Below are 26,213 nucleotides of genomic sequence, written 5' to 3'. Positions count from 1 at the left end.
CCAAAACAAAACTTTTTTTTTTTTTCCTGAAAGCACTGAAAACCAATGTGCTGATTCCCATGATGTCTGGTTCATAAGATTATTTCAATGTACTTTGAAAAGAGTATTGAAAATAAATCCCAAATTCTATTTGCATCCAGTTGAGTCTGATCAGTCTCAGTTCTTTGGGTTTCTGGTTCACTGTCACCTCAGATAGCCTGTGCTTATGAAGCATGTCCCCTTGTGCCTGCAGCTGTGCTGGCTTGGGAGTGCTATCATTGCCTGATCCACAGAGCTGAACCAAGCAAATTCAGCAAGTTTCTCACCAGTCTCATACAAATGATGGGATGATGTTAACCTAAGCCTTTATGCTCCTCCCTTTGCCAAGAAGCTCAGGATTGACCTGTGTGAGGGATGGTAGTGGGCAAGAGGTGGGATTCAGTGCATGTCTCACCCACTTCCATGGTTGTGAAGGAGGCCTGATTGTCATGGTGGAATCCAGGGCAAATATCAGAAAGATGCTGCCCATCTCTGCAACTCTCCCTCCCTCTACTGTGCTCACCAGGGCAAGAAAAACCTATGGCCATCTCCAGAGCAGCTCATGTCAGCAACTGATTCTTACACAATTTTGAGGGAAATTGAAGGTGTTCAGCCTCTTGCCAAAGGGCACACTGAGTAGATGAATCTCAGAAAAAAAACCCAAACCCAGCAGCCCCTCGCTGCTGGTGTGCATGTCTGTGCACTTGCTTCCTCTGAAGCAGAACTCCAGGAAGGCAGGTATTGGCTCCTCCTTCCCCTTGGGAATACAGGAGACAGATTAAAGAGTAGGGGGAAAAAAGTTATTTCACAGTTAGTCTGCCCTGAACAAGAAAAGGTTCCTGACACCGACAAACTAATCAACGCTGAAAGCTCATGAGGTCAAGCTTTCCCTTCTCCTCCATTATTCTTTTGATTTTTTCTAACTGGCTGGGACTCGATAGCTCTGGCAAGTCTATAAATATAAAATCCTTTTTTGCCTTCCCCTGAAGCACACCAAGGACCATTTGAATACCCATAGGGACAAGTTAAAACTAAACAAAACCAAAGCAACTCACAAGAAACAAGTTGTCCAGCCAGTCTTCAAATGCTGACCATTCTGTAAGTCAGTCCCAAGAAGCTTGCCTCTGCTCGGCAGAAATTGGGAAAGTCAGCTCTCCCTCTCAAGAGCACTCCCTATGGATTCAGTGTTTTGTGTGGAGACTTATGGCCAGGAATGTTAATGCCAGATAACTGAGCTGGCTGAGCTGGAACAGAGTGAGAGCTGGGCCTGAAGGAGGCAGCCCCAGACCATCAGGGTTGAGCTCTGGATATGTGGGCTGCCTCCAACATCTTGATGCCTGTGCCTGCTCCCCTGTGCTGCCTTGGACAGTGCACAGCTGTAGGAGGTTCCCTGACTTGACCACCAAGAGGAACCCAACCTTTGTATGGTCTGAAAAGAGGGAAACATTTGCCGGTGGAAACACTGGCCACTACCCTATAGAGTGTAAAATGCTCCTGAAGTCAAGTGAGAAGTGTCTGTACACCACCTCAGTATGGAGAGGAAGTGGCAGAGGAGCTGGGAAGATTTATGGCTTCTGCTGCATTGGAAATACCCAAGTTCCTGTCCCAAAGCACTGCCCATGTTCTCTCCATTGCAGCACAGGGAACTTTACTCAGCAGTCTTCTCATGGCAAAAGAAAGGCTGCTCCCTCAGTCTTTCCTGTCCTTGTGCTCTCTGCTGGGATCTGTGCTCCTTCAGAGCTCTGTCTGGTAGAAAAGGAGCAAGGAAAAATGCCACATTCCCTACCAAGGGCTGACAAACAGGAATCATAGCTGCAGCATAAGCTTCTCTGATGGATTCTGCCTCAGCAAAATGAAATTAAGATTTCAGCAAACAAGCTCCAATTCCGTGGTACCAGTAGAACAAATGACATCTGATAATTGCTAACTCCTTTTGCTTATTCTTTGCTCTGTTCACCCCATCAGTCTCTCCAGATTATATTTTCAGCTGAGTTTAATGAACGCCATTTATTAAACTAACACCAGGGTTCTGCTTTGGCCTCAGACAGATGTGCCTGCTAATATGAATCATTTTGTTCAATTGGATTATTCTGATGGAGAGCGGATCCCTGCCACTCTGAGGAGCACAAACAAATGGAGAACAGCTCGCCTCCAGTTGTGACCAGCCGCTCGCCTTCATTAGGAGGCAGCTCCAGGCTCCGCAGGCAGCTTGGCAGGATGGTGTCCCTACTGCTCCCATCAGCCAGCACTTCTGCTCCTTTCCACTTCCCTCTTGTGCGCAGGGAGAGCCCAGATCTCAGTGTGGCCCTGAACATTCCTGGTCAGGGGGACATGAGCATCACTGCCACCTTCCCTGAGTTCACCAGCTGCATGGGCAACAGGATTCACCCCCTCCTTTGTAATGATGAATGTTCCTTATCTGAATGCACACCAGACTTTCCTAACTGTGTATTCTTCCCTTCCCTCCCCAGTATGGCATGTCTGACCTCCTTTACATTGACACCTGAGAAAATGTAGACTACTTATTTGCTATTGATCCTTCTTTACTCTGATCTTCTCCAAATATTTGGGCAAAGGAACAGGGATGATATGCTTTTAAAGACTTGTATTAATCAGAAAAAAAAAAAATATAAAATCCATCTGAAATCTCCCAGACAGAGATTCCCTCAGTCTATTGTTTGGGATTTTAGTGTTGAAAATTTTGGGTCAATCTCTGTAATACATTGTGTGCAGGCACCAGACATCCATCTATCTGTCTGTCTCAATACAAATCCTGCCTTCTGTGAACCATAAAACTCCTAGCAGAGTGACATTACCACTTCTCACATCGACAGAACACACTGAGCACACACAACTTGGGGAAAAAAAATTACAGAGGCAATTTGAAAGATTAGAAGAGAAAAAGCAGAAGATTTCTGCTCCCTGAGTGTAAGTGGCCAAATCCCACAGCAAGCCTTTAGCTGGCACAAATCATCATCACTCCTTTAAAGCCTACTTTCTTTCCCCAGATGAAGGACAGGCCCAGCACTTCTTCAGATACCTGTGAACCTCAGGACAACTCATTTATTCTAGAGCATTTCTGAAGAAAGAAATTATTTGCATTTTAATCCTAAGTGGTATCCTGGGGTTACTTCCAGGAATCCCTGGTGAGCACCAGAAGTCAGGCTGTCAAGAAGTGGGTCTGTGCTGAAAGAGAAAAGACCCCAGAGATAACCATGGTGCCAGTCAGTGTGCCTTTCCTAATTACTAACAGCACGTTAGCATGCTTCTCAACAAAGCCAACAAAGTACATTAATTCCTCCATTCAGGTTTAAGTGTAGGAATACTTCTCCAGGTATGAGCTATTCCTTTACTCCTGATGAGGATCTGTACATCTATCTTTCTCTAAGTTGCATTACACTGGTCTTCACAGGTAATGGGGACAAGGCCTGTAGGAATTCCTGCTGGGATTGTGAGTAACAAAGTCTGTATGGTCTGTACCAAACAATACTCTTGTAACCTGAGCAGAAGACAGAAGCACCCCCAAATAAACCCCCTTCTGAAAGCACCAAATCTCTTAAAAATGACATGTAGGAGCCCAGTTTCCTGCAGCTGGCACTGGGCTGCCTGTCTGGTTTCTCTTCCCAGTGTCCAATCTGCCATGATGGAGAAATATGTACCATGCAAGGAGAATGCACAGAGGAAAATAAAGAGCATGGAAAGCATTCACTTGTCATACATCACAGCAAATGGGATGCAACCTCTGCTCATGAGTGGAGATGCTTCAAGGGAGTAGAGAAAAGTAGAGAAAAATAGAGAATCTTCTCCAGCAAAGACAAATTTTTTGCTGACTGCACAGCCCATGGATTTAATGGCCCAATTGTTTCCAAATCCTTAGAAATCAAGGTAGTGAAAACCTATTTTCTTTTGGAACAACCTGCTTTTAAGGGTCTACCATGACAACCGTGGTCTACAGCACATCCAAATCAACCAAAAGATATCTTTGGCATCAAAGACTGGGCATCACAGAGCCAGAAATTTCAAAGGTAGGCGTCTTGTCACTGTGAGGATTTTAGAGTGTTATTGCTCTGCATAGAATAGATGCTTCAGGCAGCCCAGCTGCTGGGTTTTTTTACACAGGAAAAAGGGATATCTGAGTAGCTGGGGAGGGAGAATGTATCTTCCAATAAATGGGAGAAATCTGCTTTCTAAAGAGGATTACTAGAGTGTGGAGCTGCAGCTTTCCATGGGTACAAGAGATTTTCTTCTGTTTGCCAGTCATTATCCTAAAAAGGCATTTTTAAAATGAGCCATGGTGATATTTGGAGGTGAGCATGATCATTCCCTAGTGTCTCTGCTCTAAGAAGACCAGAGCAGCCAGAATGGTGACATTGCGTCTCCCTCTAGAATTGCAAATAATTGAAACATCTCTGCTAGGAGAACATTTAGAGTTAAATAAGTAATAGTGGGCCTGAATCCTTGGCTGCCATAAATCAGTGTCACTTCACTGGCTTCAGAGGAGCTGGTGATTGACGCTGCCCGAGAACTTAGCCCGATCATGGCTGTGGTTAGTACTTTTCCAGACAGAGCACTGAGTTTTCATTTACTCTGCTTCTTGCTTGGGAAATGACTTGACTGCTGTTCTCCTTTCCCCTCCAGCTCAGCCTTCTACCCAATATTTCAAAAAGGTTGGATGAAGCTCAGCTAAGAGGAAAAATGAACCATTTGAAATAAAAACTCTCTCTTTTTTTTTTTTTTTTTCTAACTGCAGTCACAGGGCCAGATGAAAGACACCTGAGAAGCAAGGTTTGTACCGTAAACCTCCATTCCTCTGCTACAGCTGAATCAAACACCTCAAACACCTCAGAGACCAGAGTTTTGATATTCACTTGTATCTGGCCAAAGTTACTGTACTTATGAATTATTCAAATATGCAATTATTGCATTTGATATATCACTGGATATAACCGTGGGAACGAGAAACAGTGTTCTAGTGCAGCTGATTGTATATGCCTTCCAAACCATAAGGACATCAATTTAAGGTGCTCACATTGATGGAGTGCTCTGCAACCCCTTATTAAGATTCTTGCCAACTCCTGTAGCAGTTTTCCCCTGCAGAGTAAATTTCATGGAGTTTTTTAGCCTCCCTTTTCTTTATCTCTACAGTGCAAGTGCCAAACACTATCCCACAGAGCTTCAATTCATGGTTCTGCAGTAGCTCTCAAAGGTCAGTGACAAAAAGATCAGATCATTTTCAGCTTACTGATCAATGCTGCACAAGTGACCTGAGTCCTGTGTACGTGTTGGGGCTAACTCATAACTCTGATTTCATTGTGAATTTCCAGTTTCCCTGGAAGAAGGTTTTAATCTTCTTCTTAGACATAGAGGGCTGTGCCCTGCCTACTGTTCATATTGTCTTTACCTGACCAAAAAACATGTTAATGGTGCTGATGTTTGTATTAACTGAACACACCAAAGACAGCTCTATCTGCCTTCAAATATGGGGTCATCTGAGAAGAACACCTCTGAAGTTCTACACCTTTCTTTGCTCTCTCCCTGAGCAGCATTTGTAAATTGATAACGTGCCTGTTTCACATTTGCTTACTAGTGAGTACTGGTCCCTCTAGTGTCCCAGTATCAGTGGATTTTGCTGACTTGTAACTTATCGGAAGGTCCTGTAGAAAAATGACTGTGCTTGTTTTCTAGGACTCATTGTGTATTTTCACAATCCTCTTTCATTGTGGGTCTTTGCCTTCTCTCATTTGTTTTGTACATATTTTATTTAGCAGAGGATTCATTCTGTCAGTGTTTGCTGCTGCTGCTTGAACAAAAAATTTGGCTATGGTTGTCTCCTGTGTTTTTCCACCTCTTTGGCTCTCATTTCAAATCACTGCTGTTTCAAATGCCTAGTCTTTCCTTTTCTTATATTTTCCATTTTTTCTTCAAGTTGCAGTCCCTCATGCACTGGCCCAGCAGATCCGTGTGCTGAATGAACCAGGTAGAAATGTTCCTTCAAGGCTGCTGTTTTCAGCTTTCTGCAGCTGCCCATTCACTGGCGCAATTGAAGCTTACACTGAGCCCATAAAGGCTCTAAAATCTGACTTACTCAGGTAATCTGTGTGACATTGTCCATATGATCTCCCACACTAATCTTGGTCAAGTGGCTGAATATGAAATTACCACCCACCAGTCAACCCTGGAGCTTTGGGAGTTTTGCTGTTGGAAGCCTTTGAAGAGGGTACCATCATAACAAGCTCCTGGTCTTTTCATAGTATTGTATATATGAGGAAAAAAACTCAGAAGGCTTTTTGTTGGCTGAGTCTTTGGCAAAAGGTCTCACAGTTCTCCAGAAGTTTACTGCAGAGCACCAGGGCCAAGAGTATCACAGCGAGATGAGAAGTGGTAGGCTGCTTTAATATCTATTATTAAATTCTGAAGTACTAACATTATCTAATATTAAAAAAAAAAAAGGTGGGGGGGGACTTGGGTTTTAATGAAGAATTCCTGCTCCAAACTGAGGGAAAGTGTTGTGGTATTGCCTTGTGCTGCTCTATCACTCCCATGACAAATAGTGCAGATCCGTTAGTGACCTACATGGACTTATTTAGATGCAAACACAGCAATACTCCTGAAAAGCTGCCCTGCTTTGAGGAAGAACAAGTTCCAAATATTGCTGAATGGAATTCAGTCTCAGAGCAGTAATTACTAATTGTAATTTTGGAGTAAATGCAGTAATTAATTATTGTCGTTTTCCATCAGTGCATTGTATTGTGCGCCAATCTTAGAATAAAATAATTAGCAAATGGGATTTTGCATGCTCTGGTATTGAAACTGTGGTTTGTAGAACAGACATGAGAATTTTGCCATAATAAAGTTATCAGTAATTTAAATGGACAGGCAGGTTAAAAATGATCAGACAGAAAAATAAAGGATTTCCTTGTCAGTCTTGCAAACACCTTCAGAAGTCCTGTTTTAGCCTCCCCCACTAAAATTCACTTCCATTCTCTCAGTACAAGCACAACAGCACAAAGTTTAGGTTGCAAACACAGTGAGTGATGCTTAATTTAATCACAGGTGTCAGTGGAAATGAAAAATAAAAGTAATCCAAAGAACAGAAAAAAATATTGGCTGACGTGATGTTTTTCCAGTACCTGAACAGACTTTCCAAAATTAAGCTGTGCTTATTTTTTTTCTGTCTTTATTCACTCATATTAAAGCTTGTGCTGGGGTACTGTTTTGATGCAATTATACTAAAATTTCCATAATGTAAGCAAGTCCTAAATGATCTAAGTAATGACTAAAAGAGGGAAACAACAATAATCTGTGCAGGTGGAAGAGGAGCTGGTTAGCATGATTGTAGGAGACATAACTACAAGAAATGGGATTTTATCTTGAGAAAGGATATTTGGAATGAATCTCAAGATGAATAGCCTAATAGAAAACAGTGAGATCAATGCAGCTACAGAATAGCCTCTCACTAGAGGTAATAGAAAGCTATCTGGGAGGCATAAGAAACAAAAATTTCAGTAAAAAATACACTTTCACTAGACTTTGCATTGAAGCCATCTGAAATGACAAGAGAAGACAGAGGTTTTTCCACTCACATATTTTTGTTTATGGCAATTTGGAATTTTGATTTTTTGTTTTATGTTTGGCTGATAGTATTATCTTACTTTAAAATGGAGTTTGGGTTGCTTTTATTTTTTTCTTTATTAGGGAACAAAAAGAGAAAAATGAAAAATTTTCCAGTTTGTAAAATATACACTCCAATTAAAAAAAAAAAAAGCAAACAAACAAAAAGACATTTTCAGAGTAAAAATACCACCTATTCCAGACAGCTGCAAAAACATGTATTTCACACATTTTACAATAAACGAGACATCAGTCCATGTTCAAAAAGCAGTGAAGAAGGACCTGAAAATCTTTTTTTTTTTTGTATCTGAGCTTTGGCCTATGTTATTTCCCCTGGTGTTTCGTAGAAGCAGGTTGCCTGGGCAGTGCATCCATTTAATGTTTTGTTGCTACTCCGGAGCACAGCTAAAAAAATATTGCTGTTGATCTTATTTCCTTTTTTTTTTTCTGTTTCACTTTTCTGTTTCACTTTTGCCTCTCACAATTTCTCTTGCTCACACTCACTTTGTCTCACTCAGTTTCATGCCAGTGCTCTGGGTTAATCTCACCCAAATGTCCCTGCATCTTTAGCTTTAAATAAAACTTCAGCAGCAGAGTGTCTGTCTGAGGTGGAAAATATCACTTTGCCAGTGACCAGCCACTGCAATGAAGCCACAGAAGGGGAATGGACAGGATTTTCAGGGCTGTTGTGTGCTGTGTCTTTTATTGATCCATCAGCTGGATGCTCCTGGGCTGCTCTGCGCTCTGCCCTGAGCTCTGGAAGGGCTGTGAGCTGTGCAGTTTTCTAGGAGTGCTGTCCTACCGTGCCTGCCTGTCCTGGCAGTGGGCTCAGGGCTCACACACAGCCCCAGGCTCTGCGGGCTGCACCTGCAACTTCTCTTAGCACAGGGCACAGAAGGGCTCCTGGCAATGGCCACCTACAGGAGATGTGGGTTTCAGGTTGTTTTTTTCTTAATTATTTGTGCATTTACTGTCTGCAAGACACATGGAGTGTCTCCGAGTCCTTGCTTCCTAGTCCTGAAGTGGAATTGGCAATAGAATATAATGATTTTGGCAGAGTTGTCTCAAATTATCCTCCTCTCTTTTGCTTTCTCCCAGCTCATCATTTCATCATTTCTCCCCTCTCTCTCTCTTTTTTTTTTTTTTTTTTTTTTTTTTTTTTTCCCTACAGCCACCTCTTCAATTATAAAGAAAAAAGAGGACAGGGGCAGCCATTTTGCCATCTAAATTCTTCAGGGCTTTGCTTGCTGCAGCTTTGGGCTTATCTGCTGCATCACAGAAACCCTTTCAGTGTTTGACAGCAAATTTAGAGCATTTGCAAAGAAAACAAAGGACTTCAAATCACCGTGGCCTAGACTGCTTATGTCCCAAAGGGAGATTTATAAGTTTTTTTTTTTTTTTTTAAAGTGCCTCCAGAATTAAAATTTAGTGAGGTCCTTTCTTTCTCAGTTAGGAAAAAAACACTCTGCTGGATAATATCAAACTGGGTGCTGATTTTTTTTTTGTTGTTGTTTTTGTTGTCGTTGGCAACTTCCTATTTTTTGAAAGCAATTCAATAGAAAAAAAGCCCTTCCTTGGAAAAATCCCAATTAAAAAGTTTCTTGAGCATCCTCTTGAAGCATATGAGTAATTACTCTGGTGTCAATATGGTTATACACATGCTTCAAATTGGAATTGAAGACCCTGAAGAGCTGCATCCAAAGTAAAGATAGATAAAAAACACAGTGGAGTTATTATCTTTCTATCACTTAAAGGAAGTTGCAAATCAAGCCAGCAGTGCAGGTACAATAATACTGTACTTAGCCAAGACCAGCTGACCTATCTCTGAGTCTGGCTTATTCCTGAGGGCTTAGCCCTCTGCTGATCACTGTTGCTCAGCCCTGGTGGGAAAGCTGACCTGTGGCCTTCCTGACTGAGAATCCTGCCTGCTTCTGGGCTGCTGGTATCAATGTTCCCAAGCACTGGAAGGCAGATGAGCTGAAGAAAGACCTGGGTTTAAGCCCAAGTGACCTTCTGGGTATCCTGGCTGTCACCAACTGTCCTCTCCAGTCTACTGCAGCATGGTTCTCCCTGTGCTAACCCAGATCCTCCCCTGGGGAATGTTCCTGCAGTGTCCTCCTGGGACCACATACACTCAGGCAATTCCTTCTGTCAGGTGGAAAAACACACATATAAAACTTTTTTTCCTGGAGAATTCCTTTCTGCTAAAAGTTGGGTACAGCTCCTGCAACAGGCTCAACGAGGTGTAAGTGTGCAAGAGAACAAGGGCCTCTGGGATACATTTTGATAGGGTCTCTAAACAAGTCTCTAAACAAGGAGAGAAGGTTGGAAGTGATCTGATGGTAAAAACAGAATGATTTTTCTGGACAGCAGAATACTAAAGCTGAAGTAAAAGCCAGGAAGGCTAAAGGACTTCCTATCTAGAGGCAACTCTTCAAGACTGTTCTACTTAGTAGAAGCAAAGGAAAGGAAAAAAAATGCACTAAGAGAGACACATGGAGTTCTATAACCATTTAACCTGCTGATTCCTTTTTACATAATTTAAATTACATTTTTTTTTTGGGAAAAAAATACCCAAGCAACAAATCTTTGTCCTACTAGTGAGCAACCTTTTGTAGGAAACAAGCTGAGAACTCAGAGCACTTCATGGTGAACCATGATGATAAAAACCACTGTAGACTCATACTGGCGAATCTTGAACAGCACAGATATCCACAGCCCCGCATCTTCTGACACCACCATGAGAAACAAGCATATCCTCAACCAGCACAACTATGCTGAGACATAAAGCCTGGTGCCTACTGAGGGAGACCTTTGTGTCCCTTGATCCCTTTGCAGGTGTCACAGAAAGCCTCCCTGACAAAGGCAGCCCCTGCTTTAACACAATTGCACGCATGCACCACCCCGCTCTCCCCCAGCAAAGCCTGCAGAAAAAAAGCCAGTGTGATGAAGCAAAAAGCATTTGGGTATGGCAACATGTTTTGGTTTCAAGCTTCCAAGAGGCCTTTTCATAAGCAAGGAAAAGAAAAGAGGTTTTTGAAGGGGGAAAATGCATTGACGGTTATCTTCATGTAGTCACATATAAAGGAGATTCTAAACTATGGAGGCTGTTTCCTGCACATGCACCTAATATGTTTATTGGAAGGTTTCTTAATCTCCTTTATGCTGTCTTCAGTGCAGCACCTCTTTCAAAGACATTTTGATCCCATTCCTGAATTCTCACTGGAAAGGATACTGCTCTGAAGACTGGAAAATTATATTTTTCAAAGATATTTGGGATCCCAGAGAAAAATTAAAACACTCTGTTTTTCTTTGGGAAAGTTGAAGATAGAGATTTCCTGCCTTAGATGAATCAAAAGAGGCCTGAATAAAAATCACAGCATCTTAGACATTAGAGCTAAAATGACATAGAAAGGTCACCTAACCTTTATCACTAATTTAGGAGTACAAATTGCTTAGGGCCTCCTTAGGTGCTTAGTTTATTGGGGAATCTCTGGTGTGGAACAGTTTTAACAATAGGGAGACTTCCTGTCTCTGTAAACAAACACATAAGGGTTTATATTTCTGTTTCTCAAAGAATTACCTAATGAAAGAGCCAGCCAGTGGTGGAAAATATTTCCATTTTTGGAAACATCTTCATTTTTGTTGTTGGCAATATGTTGGGATTCCAATGAAACAAGCTGGGGCTTCTGGTATTTTTGGTGTTGTTACATGTATTAGAAGTTCCCTTGAAACCTCCAGCTGGCTTCTTTCCAGCAATACACAGCACATGAGTGTAGAAACGAGACCCCGGGTCCTTACTCCAGCTAAGCTTCCTTGGCTTTGGTTGGGTTTTATCTACACACAGGATTTTAAAACAACTGGCCAAGAAGTGAACATGGATCATTCTTGGGTTTGTGAAGAAATAAATCAGGGGTTATTTTGTTGTCAGGGAGACATATTTACATTAAGTTATTATGCTGAGATGGAATTGGATACAGACTCTACCACATGAAGAATGAAGAATGCTTTGAAACGTTTGCAACACAGAGCTATTGAGACAGACACTGTCCCAGTCTAGTCACCGGGATTAAACTGCAACCCAGTCCCACCTCTTAACTGCAGATTGTCTTCAAGCACCAGAAATGCTCTCTTTCACTGAGCAGGGGGAATCAGGACAGCTGCTGACTCTCCTCTAGTGACAGAAACACTTTCTAGAGATGCAGGATGCCCCTGGGATGAGGAAGTTGTCTTATCCCCTGGTGAGCATCCTTCCACCTCTTTTTCTAAAGAGACACACACACAAACAGTTCCTACTTTATGCGTGGGTGCGTGTCTGAGCGTGTCTGGCTCTAGCCAGAGTCAAAAGGCAGAAGATAGAGAGTCACAGAGCTGAATCTCCTTGAGGGTCTACAACACAGAGAGATGCTACAGGTGTAGCTGACACCCCCTTCCCCATGCAGTTACCTGTGCTAGTGCTTTGTATCCAGTGGTTCCCACAACCCTTCAGTAGGGACGATTAGCATCCTTTGGCCTCTTCAGCTGCACCTTCAGCCTCTTCATGCCAATCTGGAATCCATTCATGGCCTGGATAGCAGCTTGGGCACTGGCAGGATTGTCAAAACTCACAAAACCTGTCAAAACATGAGGCAAGGAAGGGGACTTAATGAGCCGAAGGGTGCCAAGGCACGTACATGCAACGACCACTGAGAATGAACATGGGGAAGGGGGTGAGGGCGCTGAGAGGAGGGAAGTGAGCAGGAAGGAGGGTGGGCAGGTGGGCAGGAGAGTGAGGAGAGGATGGTTGCCAATGTGGGACAAAGGATAGGAGGGGTTGTTACAGATCAGTGTCCCAGGACACAGTGCCTGGTCTGAGTGCCAGTCTGAACACTAGACTATGTGGAGCACAGGGATCCAAATGTTGGTGCCACAAGATTTGGGTCACCTTTGAGCTGGGAGTCAGCAGATGTAATGCATGGTCTCAAGGCACTCTGTCTTCCTCTATCTCCCTCCACTGTGACTTGGGTAAACCTCTAAACCTTCCTTAACTTGCCATCATAACCTTTCCTTTGCCTTCCAATACTAATGATGAGGGGAACCTGACACACCTACACACCTACTGCTACTTCCTTATTATGGCAATATAAGTACAATGTGAATTTAATAAATTCTTCATTATCATATTAATCAGCATGAATGGTTTGACTGTTGGCCAGCCAAGCAATATGAAGAGCTTTAATCACTGGCAATTTCTGCAAACTCCATGTTACTCTGCAGTTGAGAGATGAACACTGGTGCTTTCCTAGCATGGTTTTCCTATGGAATTTCAAATTCTGCCAGCAAATCTCCCAATCAACCGTGGAGCACATCCAGCACTAGAAAAAACTATAGTGACTGAATATTGTATCTATGGGTCACCTAAGACATTCTTTTTCTTCATTTGCTCTCTAACAGTCTGATGAAATAATATAGGTCAACCACACAGGATGCAATGCATCTAATGCATTCAGCTCAGGGGAGAGCTCTTGCTGTAGCTTTACCTTTTTTTCCGTTTATTTTTGGTTTTATTTTTAAAATTTATTTTTATTTTTAATTTTTTTCTTATGTTAAATCAAAAAAAAAAAAAAGGCCTCATTTTCCCATGCTGTTTATGGCTGGAGTGACCATGGGTCTGACATATTAGTGAGGCAGGGGGCAGTCACATTGTACAAGCATTGCCTCTGCTACTTTTGCCAGAAATGTCCCTGTGTGCTGACAACATTTCTGAGCACAAACCTTGGGTGAGAGTAGCCTGGACCAACCTGCTCTCCAGACAAAGCCATCTGTTCATCTAACCCTGCAAGGCTCTGGCAGCACAAATCAATCCTAGGAGCCTGGTGTTGCTCAACAGAAAGGTTGAAATGAAGAGATGGTTTTTGCAAGCCCCTCAAAAAGCTAATGCTGAGCTTTTGCTGCCAGGTATACACCTGCTCCTGACAGCAGCACCAGGCCTGGCTTACAGCCTTGGGCTGTGCTGTGGATTCATTCTGCAGCCCTTCCTCCACCCTGGTCTAGTTCCTCCTCAGAAGTGAGTCTCACAGGTGCCACAGGGTGTCTTGCATCTGAAAAAGACACAGAACTGTGCATGCAAAGGCACCTTCTCACCCCTGCATTAAGCTGTGCTCCCTGACCTTTGCTAATAATGTAACTTCATGACAGGTCATGAAAGACTGAGGTCTTAGTCTCTCAAAGTGAGACAACAGGTTTGCTGAGTATGGCACACAGAGTTTTAAAAGGGACGCCCATGGAATAAGTAGGGAACCTGCTTTGTCCTCCCCTCTTGAAGCCAAGGCTCCAAGTAAACTGGCTGTCCGCACAGTTTCCTGCCAACCCCCTGGATGAGGAGGTACCAACATTAGAGCTCTGAAGATGAACAAAAGTATTCTCACGCCCCACAGCAATCATCAAAGAAAACTGAAGGGCTATAGTGAGTATTGAGCTGTGGTTTTATTCAATAGCAATGGATCTGCTCTTTCCCTCACTTTTTAGGCAGTAAGTGCCTGGTGATGTTACCAGATTGCATTTGACTACTTGAATAATCTATCAACAAAGTCCTATGATTCATTCTCAGCAATGGGATAAACTAAACACTTCCTGGTTTCACTCAAGAACGTTCAGACATAAATACTTCTGGAAACTCCCTTGGGGATGCCTTACTTGAGCTTCAACCTTAAATATGTTGTCTATATACTTCATATCCTTGAATATAGGATGTAGTGAAACCCATTTCTTTTTAAAAATCACATCTGGTTTGCTAATATTCTTGGCCAACACACATCAGTTACATCTAAAACAGTAGACTAAAGCTGTTCCAGGGAAGTTCAGAGAAACTGGAAACTAATAATCTGTAGTGCTGAGGTTTTTTTGACTAATGTTTAACATCAAACAATTCCTGGACAAAGTGTGAGTTTTAGCACAGAAGACAGGCTGTGTTCAGTGGTTAACTTGGATGTGTCCACGATGTTCTGGATATTGAGAGAATTTAATAATTTGGGTGTAAGCCATTTTGTGCCAGCTGTCCCCAGTGCTAGGGAGAAGTGCCAGGTATGTTTACTTTGCTGATATACACACAGCAATCCAATATCAGAGTTGAGTTGGTTGCAGCTGGATGGCTGCTTAGCTCATTCCTTCAGAGAACATACCTTGCCTGGGAACTTTGATTTCTACTCTTGCAACAGGTCCTTTGGGATGTCCTTCCTACTGCCTACATGTGCACATCTAGATTGTGCCTGCACATCCATCCATTTGTGAACAAGTCACTTTAGGACCCTACAGTAATCGGTGTAGGTCCTGCCAATGCAGTCAGTGGAGGGTAGGGCAGGATTTCTCTCTTTTATCAGGTGTGTTCAAATGAATCACTGGTCGGGGAGCAGTGCTGGCTGCAGTGAAGGCAGGCACCCAGCTTAAATCAAGGAACCTCTGCTGTGGGATCTACCTGGTTCCACAGTTCGGAGTGACATCTCAAGGTAAAAAGTTAACTGTCTAAACGCCTGGGTGGGTCACTCCCACCCAGGGAGTGTTAATTGCTGAACCCTCCAGAAATGCTGCCCACTATGACAGAAGATCATTATTTCTTTTGTGAAGACTAGACTTTCGAGGGATGATAAGCCCTTGCTGGGGTGCTAATATAGTTGTACCTCTGCAAGAACCTTGCTGTGAGATAAGTTCATGAAGCTATACCAGTTTTTATCATCACTTTGCTTTTGAGATGGAATTCTAGGCCCACTTCCTCATTCTGTGCAAAGCTGTAAATAAATACAGCATTTTAACAAATGGGACTAATAAGAGAGATCAGAAGTGCATTTGCTCACTATATTTCATTTAGACCAGATAATGAAGCTGGGAGCTGTACTCTGATTCTGGTATTAGTTGCCTATAGATTTGGACCAGATTTTTTTCTCCTTAGTTGTTCTGGTATTCACTGATGCAATATAAAAATCTCCTCGGGCTGGATGCTGAGGCTAGAGGAACTGGGATTTGAAAGCTGGGGAAAGAGACAGGCAAATGCCAATAACTGTGTATTTTCTTTGTGATCATATTCTAGGGACAGAATAGCTAATTACTCTAGCTTCATTTCACTGTTTTAGTTTTCAGGGGCCTTGATATGCTCAGAAGTTGCTGCTGCATCCAAGTCTCCCCCTTTCCTATTATTTATGTATAGCTCTGTTTCGTATTGTGGAAGGTGTTTGGATGAACTCCAAAGAAAAGGAAAGCTATGGCTTATCCTGAGATTTGAGACTTTACAGTGGATAAAGGATAGGCAGAGAGACAGGCATGTTGGGCTAACAACAGCATACTCCTTTCTCTTCTCAGGTCAAATACATACTGGCAGATTTGACTTTTTTTGTTGCTGTTACATGCCGTATTGGCAGTCAACAATCTTTGTTTCTCCTCACCTGTGTCATGGTACTGTGACAGATTTGAACATGTCTGACTAGGAACAAAATGTATGCACTGGGGAAATAATTTAAATACTCAGTTCCTAAATGGCTTTAGTATTTGAGCCTGTGGCTCAAAACATGATGGCAGTAGTACAGTTGCTATCTGTGTTTTGAACACCACCTCTGCATTGTCATCTACATGCTTGAAGGACGAAAGAGAAAGGGAGAGGTTAAAAAGCTTGAAGCTCTTTCTGTGCATCAGTTAATTAATAATCAAAGAAATATATGTTCTGGTCTGAAGACAGTTGCTAGGGGGACAGCATTTTGTGATAAATCTACTTTATGGGGGGGATATTGGTAGTTTTTTTCTTTTTTCCTTCCCCCCCCCACCAAGGAATTATGTAAAAACGCTGCTCTAATAAATGATTTATCAAACGCGGCAGTGAATGGAGAAAGCTGCTAGGACAGAAACAGAGGCATCTAATCTTTCTGATTCTGCACAGCATCTTCCAGGAAAGGAGCTGTTGTTGGAGCCCATTACTTCTTTTGGCTTGCTCTTTTCCTACAGAACTCTGTTAACTATCACAGGCAGAAACTGGGATACAATTTTGGAATTGCTTTATTTTCTCCCCCTTTCTTCCAGAGAAAGTTCTTGTGATGTGACATGGGGAGGGAGCTTTGCGCCTTTCTCATTACATGATCAGCATGATCACCAATGGCTTTATGTAACAGATATCACCTAAGGGCTGTTTTTCTCTTTTAATCAGCCAGGATGATAAAAAAGGGAATTCACAATCTACGTCAGAGTAGATCTGAAGACTGTTTTGTAACTGTAAACTTTTTGTTTACAGTCCATGTTTTCTCTATGTGTCCATGAATTAGTTTGTGCACTAAGAGCAGTCCTGAATGAGCACATGGATCCTTAATTGATCCTTCTGAGTTTTCTGGTTTGCTTTGCATCCAGCAAGGTGAATTAGTGGTTAATGTGCAAAACAGCCTCTTGATGATCTGTTACCAGGTTGAAATAACACCTTGTCTCTCTTGGGCAGGAGTGTTCCTCTGGATGGAGCCCAGTGCATGGTAACTACACTGAACTTCTCTTAAATCAGTCAATCAATCTTGACTTCCAGATGCAAACTTTTCATCCAGACTCCTGAACTGTGGACAGCTGATCCTACAGCAGATCCACTCATATAACTAGGTTGCCTTCAGGCAATAGGAAGGAAAAGAGGGACCTCAAAGAAAAGAATATTAAACTTGTATTAAAATGAAGTAGAATATTTCTATCTATGTTCCAGATACTTGCTGCCATCTCAGAGATATACTTTGCAAGACACTGCAGCAGAAGCAAGTAGAAATTTCTGCTTATTAGCTTATTTTAGACCAGACTTTTTTTTACTAGTTCTAGCTATCAGAATATTTGTCTGACTGCCATGAAGGATCTTTCCTGGTGCTTCTTGTTCCTTCAGTTATGAAAGTCACTAGCTAAGGAGAGCATCTCTGAACTTTTTCCTTTTGACATTCAACCCATATTCATTTTACTAGAGGGAAATGAGAGTAACAGAAGAGCAAGGATCTGCTGCTCGGCCTCTAGGAGAGAAAGAGAAGAAATGTCACGCACAAGGCCTAGGAGAAGTCAATGCCTAGCAAAGGAGAAGTCCATGCCTCTTGCTTCCCTTGTGTCCAAAGTGCTTCCCCCTGGGCCGTAAGAAGGAAGATTGGCCAGACTAGAACCGCAGAATCATAGAATATCCTCAGCTGGAAGGGACCCACAAGGATCATTGAGTGCAGCTCCTGGCCTTACCTAGGACAGCCCCAAGAGTCACACCATGTGTCTGAGAATACTAAAATGGAGGGACCTGCAGAAAGTGCTGGTAATTGATTAAACCAGAGACCTTGCTCTCCTGTCCTTCTTCCAAGAATCTGAGTCAGTAATTAAGGAATTAGTTATTGATACAATTAGTTATTAATATAAGTCTTCCCTCAACTCATGGGTTCCTTGCTTTTGTTACAGACCAGTGAAAGGTGAGATCCAGGGAGGCATTTTTTGCTGTGAAGGCAGCAGTAAGGTGCTCACATCAAAGTAGTCTTCCTGTGGGAAGGGTGGCGTTCAGTAGCTCCTGTCCTTCTCCCTCCATGAGAACCTGCCCATCTACTCCTCAGACGTTCCCTGCTACTTTAGTCTATTTAATTCCTACAACTCCTCAGTTTATTTTTCTCTGTGTTTATTAGTCTTATCAGAGAATGGAGGTTTTCCTTTAATTGCTTTGCAAGCTCTTTACCTTGCTGTGTTCTTTACACAGTGTACTAGCTGCTGCCTCACAATTTTTTAGTGCTGTAAAGAATTTCAGGATACAATCTGTATGTAAGTAGCTCTATAATGTATGTGTGCATTGGAAGGTATTGTATTATAAGGTGATTTATGGGTACTGGAATACTCAATAAAGGAGTGCGTCTGCAGAGCAAGGGCACAGCACTTCAGCTGTTTTCCAGTGTCTAATAGGGTTGGATGACTTTTTGGATTATTTAACCTTCCACTGCTGTTTAATCATGTCCAAGAGTGATCTGTCTACCCAGCTATCCATCCCACCCATCCATCCATTCATTTTTTTTAATGTATGAACAGTCAGTAACAGACGACTGTGCTAAACAACTAGTATTAAATATTTCCCATCTGCAGGATGAGATAATTGGAAACTCAGAATATTCAAGGAATTGGCTCAGAAATCTGCTGAACCATTAATGTTCATTTTAGAAATTTATGGAATATTAGAAAACCTTCAAAATGTTCCAGGAAAAGAAAAAAATCTAATATTAATTTTTAAGGGTGTAAACTAGGTGACCTGATAAACTTAGTTAAACTTTCATAAGTGTCAGAAAAATTAGGAAAATTTTGATATGAGATAATGTGGCAAAGAATTTAAAGATACACAATTAGTACCAATCATCATGGTTTCATGGAAGATAACATCTATCAAATGAAACTGATTGCATGAAATTGCAAGTTCGGTGAATAAAGTAAGTTATCACAAAGTGTATTTAAACTTTGCTAGAGTATTTCAGACAGCATTTCTTTACAGAAAATGGAATCAGCTCAGAAATGAGACCACCAAAAAATCTGTCAGTTGTAACAAACAGAATTGCAGAGATTCTAGTAGGCTCCTTCAGCGGTATGCTGAAATCTCTGTGCTATTCAATTTCTTTAGCATTATTTGGAAGACATTTGGAGTAATTACTGGTAAAATTGGCCAATCATACAAAAATGGTGAAATAATGACAGAAGTAAGTGACCTGGGTCACTGAGTAGGCTGGACGCAGTTAAAGGGTGTTCATTTTAATCCAATCAAATGCAAAATTAAGTATCTGCAGGAAAAAGCAAGTGGGTCACTCATAAAAAGGAGATCCTCATTAGAAAACAGTGCCTCTTAAGAAGAAGATGGGTGTCATAGTAACAGCCAAATATATGAGCTTTCAGGACTGTGTTGAAATTCTCAAAGTCCCAAGACTTTGGTACAGTTTTGGGATGAGGTTAACCTTTGCTGAATATCCTCTAGAAATAGCAAGTATGGCTATTTCTGAGTATGGCTCAGGAAAGATCCTTACTGGAATTCTGCATTTAGTTCTAGTGATTGCTCTACAAAACAAATAAGTTTAAATACTTATTCAGAAGTAGAAGAGTAATTATAGGTCTGAAATAGTAATGAGAGTGGCCACAGTTTATTGAAGAGAAAGTTAAACTTACTTCTGCTCATAGCTTATAAATAATACCTACTAAAACATGGGGTCCTTTTAGAATAGGGGGATAAAAGAAGAGCTTGCTGATTCTTCTAGCTGGAAGCAGGCATTTGTCAAATTTAAAATGGAAATAAGACACCAAGTCTGCATATTTTAAATGGTGAAGGTAATGAACTGTTTTGGAAAACATCTTGTTTAGCAATAGGGGTGGAGCACCTATCACATGAAACCTTGATTAAGAGATTTTCTAAAAGGGGTGCTATGACTCAAGCAGAAGGTTTTAACCTGTCACATGAGCTGAGGCACCTGGCATATGTTATTTCAGACTTCAGTCCAAAGGATCAAAACAGTTTCTTCTGATACTGCATGTCTGTCTGTCTATTGTTCATTTTGCAGTTCAGGTATTTAGAGAATCAGTTCTTGATTACTAATCTGAGATGGATTGAGGTAACAGTCATGATAGAGGTGACAATTGATGTTAATGCTTTATAATAAATGGCCCCAAAGTGTGGGCTGCAGACCACTGAGAGGGCTGACTGGTACTCGTTCTTCATCTTGCTTCTAGCTGAGAGAAACTGAACAGATGGGAAGGGGAGATTAAATGAAGAGTGAAAGTAGATGGCATGATTAACTTTCTCAAAAGGTCAGAACACCCAGTGCAGAAGGTAGCTTGAAATACACAAGTATCTTCCTTATGTCGCCTTCCTGTCTTCCTGTGCATGAAACTGCCTCTCCACATTGCAACAGTGTGAGCTGGAGGGTGCAGAGAAGTTGGTCCTTGTTTTTGTGTGTTGCCTGTTGAATGATCTCCATACAGAGAAATATCCAGGCAGAAGAAGCAGAGGGCTGTAGATGCTGACGCTAAATGTGGCCATTAGAGCAAGAAGGACTGCTCCAGCTAAGAGCCTTCTCTTTCATGACCTGTATGGAGTTTGATTCTTTTTCATAGGAAAATTGTTGTCATGACTCATGTTGAAAGCACAAGGGTAAGACTCTAGATTAGACTAGAATTTTGACAATTTAAGCAACTGCATGGTCAGATCTGATCTGAGGGTTCAAACTCAAAGAGGGGAAATTTAGATTATATATATTAAAGAAATTCTTTTCTGTGAGAGGATCAGACTCTGGCACATATTGCCCAGAGAAGCTGTGGATGCCACATCCCTGGAAGTGTTCAAGGCCAGGTTGGGTGGGGCTGGGAGCAATCTGGTCTAGTGGAAAGTGTCCCTGCCTGTGGCAAGGGACTGGAATGAGATGATTTTTTAAGTCCCTTCCAATCCAAATGATTCTATGATTCTGTGATCCAAGGTTTTGGCTCATATATACATCTGGGCACATGATCAGGACTAACTTTTTCTAAAAAGATAAAAGGGAGTAAAAATTTCGTATAGAAAACCACAACCGATCTCTCATCATAACAGTAGATTAAAGATTAGAACTTCTTTTTTTCCTGTAAACAGAGGTTTTCTAAAGGATAAGCAGTTATTTGTCTGATGCTATGGACTGTGGTTCTACCTATTCTTATAAGTGGAAGTTGTAGCCATCCAATGAATTGATGGAAGAAGTGAAGGATTGAAGCTTCAGCCGTTTTTTGGAGAGCCCATGAATCAGATACTGGACCTGTAAACATACATGTCTGCTGTGGACAAAAAGCACTGTGGTTATTCTTATAAGAAACATAATGTTCCAGCCCAGGTGATGATGATGATCTTCCTCACAAGATCAAACAGCCAGTGATGAATCACCCATAGATGACTAAATAGTTTGTCCTCTTTTTGAACGATGAGTAGGACTGAAGCTATCTCCTAAATGCTCTCAGAAATGGATGGAATTCTTCTTGACTTGTTTTCTGAGTCTTCCTTGAAAACATCTGATGTCATCATGTGCCAGAATAAGGTTTGTGGGGGAAATCACATGGCTGAAAAAAGCAGGCAAACTTATGAGGATATATGCTCCTCTCCAATGTGAAACTGGAAATAAAGGATGAGTATAATGTAGGTTTTACACAAGTTCTCAGCAGATGCTGATACTCAGTTAAGGATGCACTGAGATTGTTATGGAATCAAAATGAACGCTATTTCTACATTTGTTTTGTTGAAGTTTCCAATATAAACCAGATGAAAATAATTATTGAAGCTCCCACCAGCCACGTCACAATGCATTTTTCATCTAAATCTAATTTCTTTGCTCCCTGATTCTCTCTTGGTGCTTCAATTGTGACTTTTTGATAAGGAAGCCATGTATGAACAAGGCAACTGCTGAAATCACCCGTCATCCTTCTTGATCCATAAGAGACAAGTATCATAAAAAGTGACCTTGTTCTTGAAAATATTTCATAGTAGGTAAGGTCCTTCCTGGACTAATAAAGAAAAAGAATCCTAAAACCAAACATCCAAACAAACTAGGAAATCCTGTAAGGAACGTGAGCTTTGAGCTGTACTAGTCACTATTTTTAAGCAGTTCTCTCATGTCCCAGGAGCCTCTGAAATACATCCCTTTTTGGTGCAGCAGTGCACAGAATCTTCCCATCTTGCTCTTGCTGACCGTTATTTAGATGGACAACTACCCACACCTTCCCTGCTGGTTGTTGAACACCTGACACCTCATTATAGGTAGTTTGGGGGAAATCCAACAGAGACAGAAAGGCCTGAAGCTTCTCTTGTGCAGCAGTCTGGAAGTTTTTGTACAGAAGTCAGAAGTGGTGATGAACAGTTTTTGGCCATGAATTTTGAAGGAATATTTTACTTTCTATGGAGGCGAGTGTGTGAAAAACAGCTAACCAAACTAAAAGTGAACTCAAGAGAAAACAAACCTCCTCATATGCAGTGAGTCATTGGGAAAGGAAAGGAGAAGAAAAAATCTCTCAATATCTAGACCAAGAGGTTGTGAACTGGCACTGACCTATGCTGGGCACCAAGAGTGGAGAGCAAAGAGTTGTACACATTTTAACTGGAAGATGACATCTCCAGATTCAAACAGTTATTACATTTGTGGTACTTTCACTGTCCTTGTAAAACCTCCATGTTTTCAACCACTCCCAAAGCACAAGAAAATGTCTGTCTAGCTTCTTTTTTTCAAAAACAACAATGGGAAAGAAAAACTGTCTTATTATAGAAGAGATGCTGATAAATCCCTGTGGATCTGCCAGCAGAATATTCACCATTACAGGCCTTCAATGGCCTGAATCTTGGCGATCTCAGTGAAGAACAGTCTGCAGCTCCTCAGAATAGTTACATTCAGTCCGTGGGACCTGAATCATAACACAGATTTACTAAATCCTGATCTAGTACTGGCTCTGGGGCCTCTGCCCAGCGACCCATCTGAGCTCTTGAATCCACCCGTGGGTAGAAGACTGTAAAACAAGATTATGTTTTAATTACTGAAATAAGAGGAGTAGAAATATATCTTGAAAACATGGTTTTGAAAATGCCTTTTAACAGAAAAGCTAAGGACCTGAGAAAGGCATGATGTGTTAGTCATTTGTAGAGGAATCTTAATTTGAAGGGATGGGGTCAAAATATGAACCACCGCTGAAAAAAAGTGTATTTTGCATCAAATTCAAAAACCCAGTAGCAAAAATTCTCTCATTAGAATTAAAAAAACCTAGCAAAACAATAATCCTTCTGAAACCTGTTCAGCCATGTCAGAAGATGCACAAAGACCTGGCTAAAGGCTTTATGATTTCTAACGACCTTTCTAAAGAAGGATTTAAAGGGTCTGTAGAGACCTATCTTTAGAAGAATAATTTAATTTCACCTTTAAATGATCGGAACGCAATCAGAATTTTAGGTCATGTTGTCCAAAGGGAAGAAAATCTGTTTCCTGTCGGAGTTCACAGAACATCTGGATGATGCTTTTAACCATATGAATTAATTTTTGGTAGTTCTGGGAGGAGCAGGAGGTTGAACACTGTGAATTTTATGGATCCCTTCCAACTTGAGATATGATTCACAGAGGTGCATGGTGAGAGAATGAGAGACAGGGGACGTAAATTGGAACAGCAGAGGTTCAGACTGAATTCAGGGAAGAGCTCTTCACCTTGAAGGCCAGCAAGCATTGTAGCAGGTTGCTAAAATTCAAACAATTGTTCAATAATTTTCATAGTTTTCAATAACAATTGTGTCTGCAAGTTCTTTGTATTTGTTATTGAATAAATTTATATGTAGTACATGTATAATGTAAATATCTATGCATATCTTATATAATATATATATAATGCAAATACTTATACATGTGTGATATGACAGATCAACACTGGGGAGAGCAGAGCTGATGCCAAAGTGTTTTTGGTGATTTGATACCGATGAAACCAGAAATGGTTAAGAATAATAGACCTGTTTTTATGGAGATCTGCAAGTTTTTACCCTGATGACAGCTTTTGAATATGTCAATGTATACTATCTGAAGATGCTAATCTTATCTGGGGATTTTTGATTTAGGGTTACTTACTTAAAAAGGGAAGATATCACATGCAACCATAAATTGAAACAATGATAAGGTTGCAAAATGAAGTACTCAATTTAGAAATGCAAGAAATTATGTTACCTATAAAATTTTAATTCTGTATTGCTTTGTATATGCATAAAGGCATTGCTTCTAACCACACATTTCTGTATTTTTCTCTTTCATGGCATCCTTGTTTTAATTACTGTCGAGAATGAATAACATAACAGGGCAAGGAAAATGGCAATGTATCAGAGTTGTTATTGTAAGTGTTGGAATTTAGACAGTAAATAAGGCAGGGAAAGGATGGTTTTGTAGTTGTACAACCAGATGTTGCCTTGGAAAACTGGAATTTGTCCCTATTTCTGCCATGACATCCCAGTTATGCTAAGTATATCATATATCACAGAATTCCTTTAGTAAGACCTCTTGGCTGTTTTTTTACTATTAAATAAAATAGAGCAGGTTCTGAGTGCCGGGGTACACCACAGCTTGAATCTATGTCATTAAGCTCTCCTATCGCTCAAAAGTGGATGTTCCTGTCCCTTGTCGTTGCTGAGTCATACCCAAGCAAGGTCCAGCTGTGGCTTAATTGTCATGGCCCAAACTGAGATAATGGCATACAAATGTTAAAAATATATGTAAAATTGTGGCAGAGTGTTTTTTTGCAGATGTGTGAAGCCTCTTTAGTTTTCAGTGAAGATGAAGATTTACTGGGTTTTCCTCTTCTCTTGATGCATGGCCTGAGACTTCACTGGCAGAAAAGCTGCTGCCTATACCTGCATCTGAAGCAGACAAAAACATAGCATGCTCTGCATTATGCTAAATTCTTAGACAATGCAGGTAAACAGACTGATCAAGCTTGTGGCAACTCAGATTAGGAATCCAAGATCAAGAAATAGTTTTGGATATTTCTCTGCCTCATCATCCCCTTGGTGAAATGAGGACACCATGAGCACCAGCAAAATGCTGTTACTTAGCTCTGTGAACCTCTCAAATGCTCTGCTGGGAAGGGTCTTACGAAAACAGATGAGGAAATAAAAATAAATTCATATTCGTGGCAAAGTTTGAGTATTGTATAAAAGGAAGGCTTGGGGCCAAGCGTGAAGCTGTGAGGATCTATTGAACAGCTGCTCAATAACTAACCAGGCAACAGACTTCAAGATATTGAAGAGCAGACCTGTGCCGTGGATGAGACAGAATGGGTGGATATGAGGAAGATGAAGATAGATATATGGGGGGATGGATGGCTGCATGGACTGATAGAGACTCATCCATTCTACAGCTTGAATTGTCCTTGCATCAGAGATCTTGGGAGAACAAAAAATAAACCCAGATGCCATGGGTTGACAAAAGGCTCTAGCAGGTCAGCAGTCCCACAAGAGTAGGATGTGTTAAGTCTGCACTCTGTGAATCCATCACTTTGTGTTCAGAAATGGGCTTGCCCATTGGAGGGGTCATTATTCTGACTTCTGAACAGAAACTTCTGACTGGAATAAAAGTAGCACTAAAACTCCTCTTCTGGCGTTAACTCTTAACTCTGGTTATTTCTATTAGTCAGACAGTGTGACCATTTCCCTTTGAATGTCACTAAAGGAGGAGCCACAATGACTGTGCAGTAATGAGCTCCTCCATCTAATTACCCCAGAAGAAAGAGCATTTAAATGATGGTGTAAGTGTGCATGTGAGTAGGTATGTACACACATACCCGTAACTTAAAAAAAAAAAATTCTGGGTAGACTTTATCACTTGTGGGGGGAGATGGATAGAACAGTGACAGACACCTGGACACCCAGATAAATAGAAGATAGATTCTGCCAACATATTCATGTCTAATAAATTGTTGAGCTATAAAAAAAAGCAGAAGTCCCTGTGCACAATGTATAGGTTTTCTTTAATATGAGTTATTGGGAAAAGACAGAGCTGTCCCTTTAACTGGAAAGCTGCAAACAGCTGTTCCTTATGCATACATGCTTGCTTGGTCTGAAAGTTTTGGTAAGTCAGTGC

The 26,213-nt window shown here is 41.3% G+C and overlaps 1 protein-coding gene across 1 annotated transcript in view; it reads right to left on the bottom strand.

Annotated features, from left to right (window-relative positions):
- The window catches only part of CELF4 (CUGBP Elav-like family member 4), a 696,627-nt gene that overhangs the window by 11,800 nt on the left and 658,614 nt on the right, over positions 1-26,213 (bottom strand). Inside the window, exon 12 of the mRNA XM_053932292.1 lies at positions 12,076-12,242. Coding sequence (XP_053788267.1) covers positions 12,115-12,242 — 128 coding nt within the window. The 3' untranslated portion in view covers positions 12,076-12,114. The remainder of the gene's footprint in view (positions 1-12,075; positions 12,243-26,213) is intronic.

The sequence above is a fragment of the Vidua chalybeata genome, chromosome Z, assembly GCF_026979565.1.
Source record: "Vidua chalybeata isolate OUT-0048 chromosome Z, bVidCha1 merged haplotype, whole genome shotgun sequence".
In the NCBI taxonomy this organism is placed as follows: Eukaryota; Metazoa; Chordata; class Aves; order Passeriformes; family Viduidae; genus Vidua; species Vidua chalybeata.
This window is presented reverse-complemented; position numbering and strand designations above follow the sequence as displayed.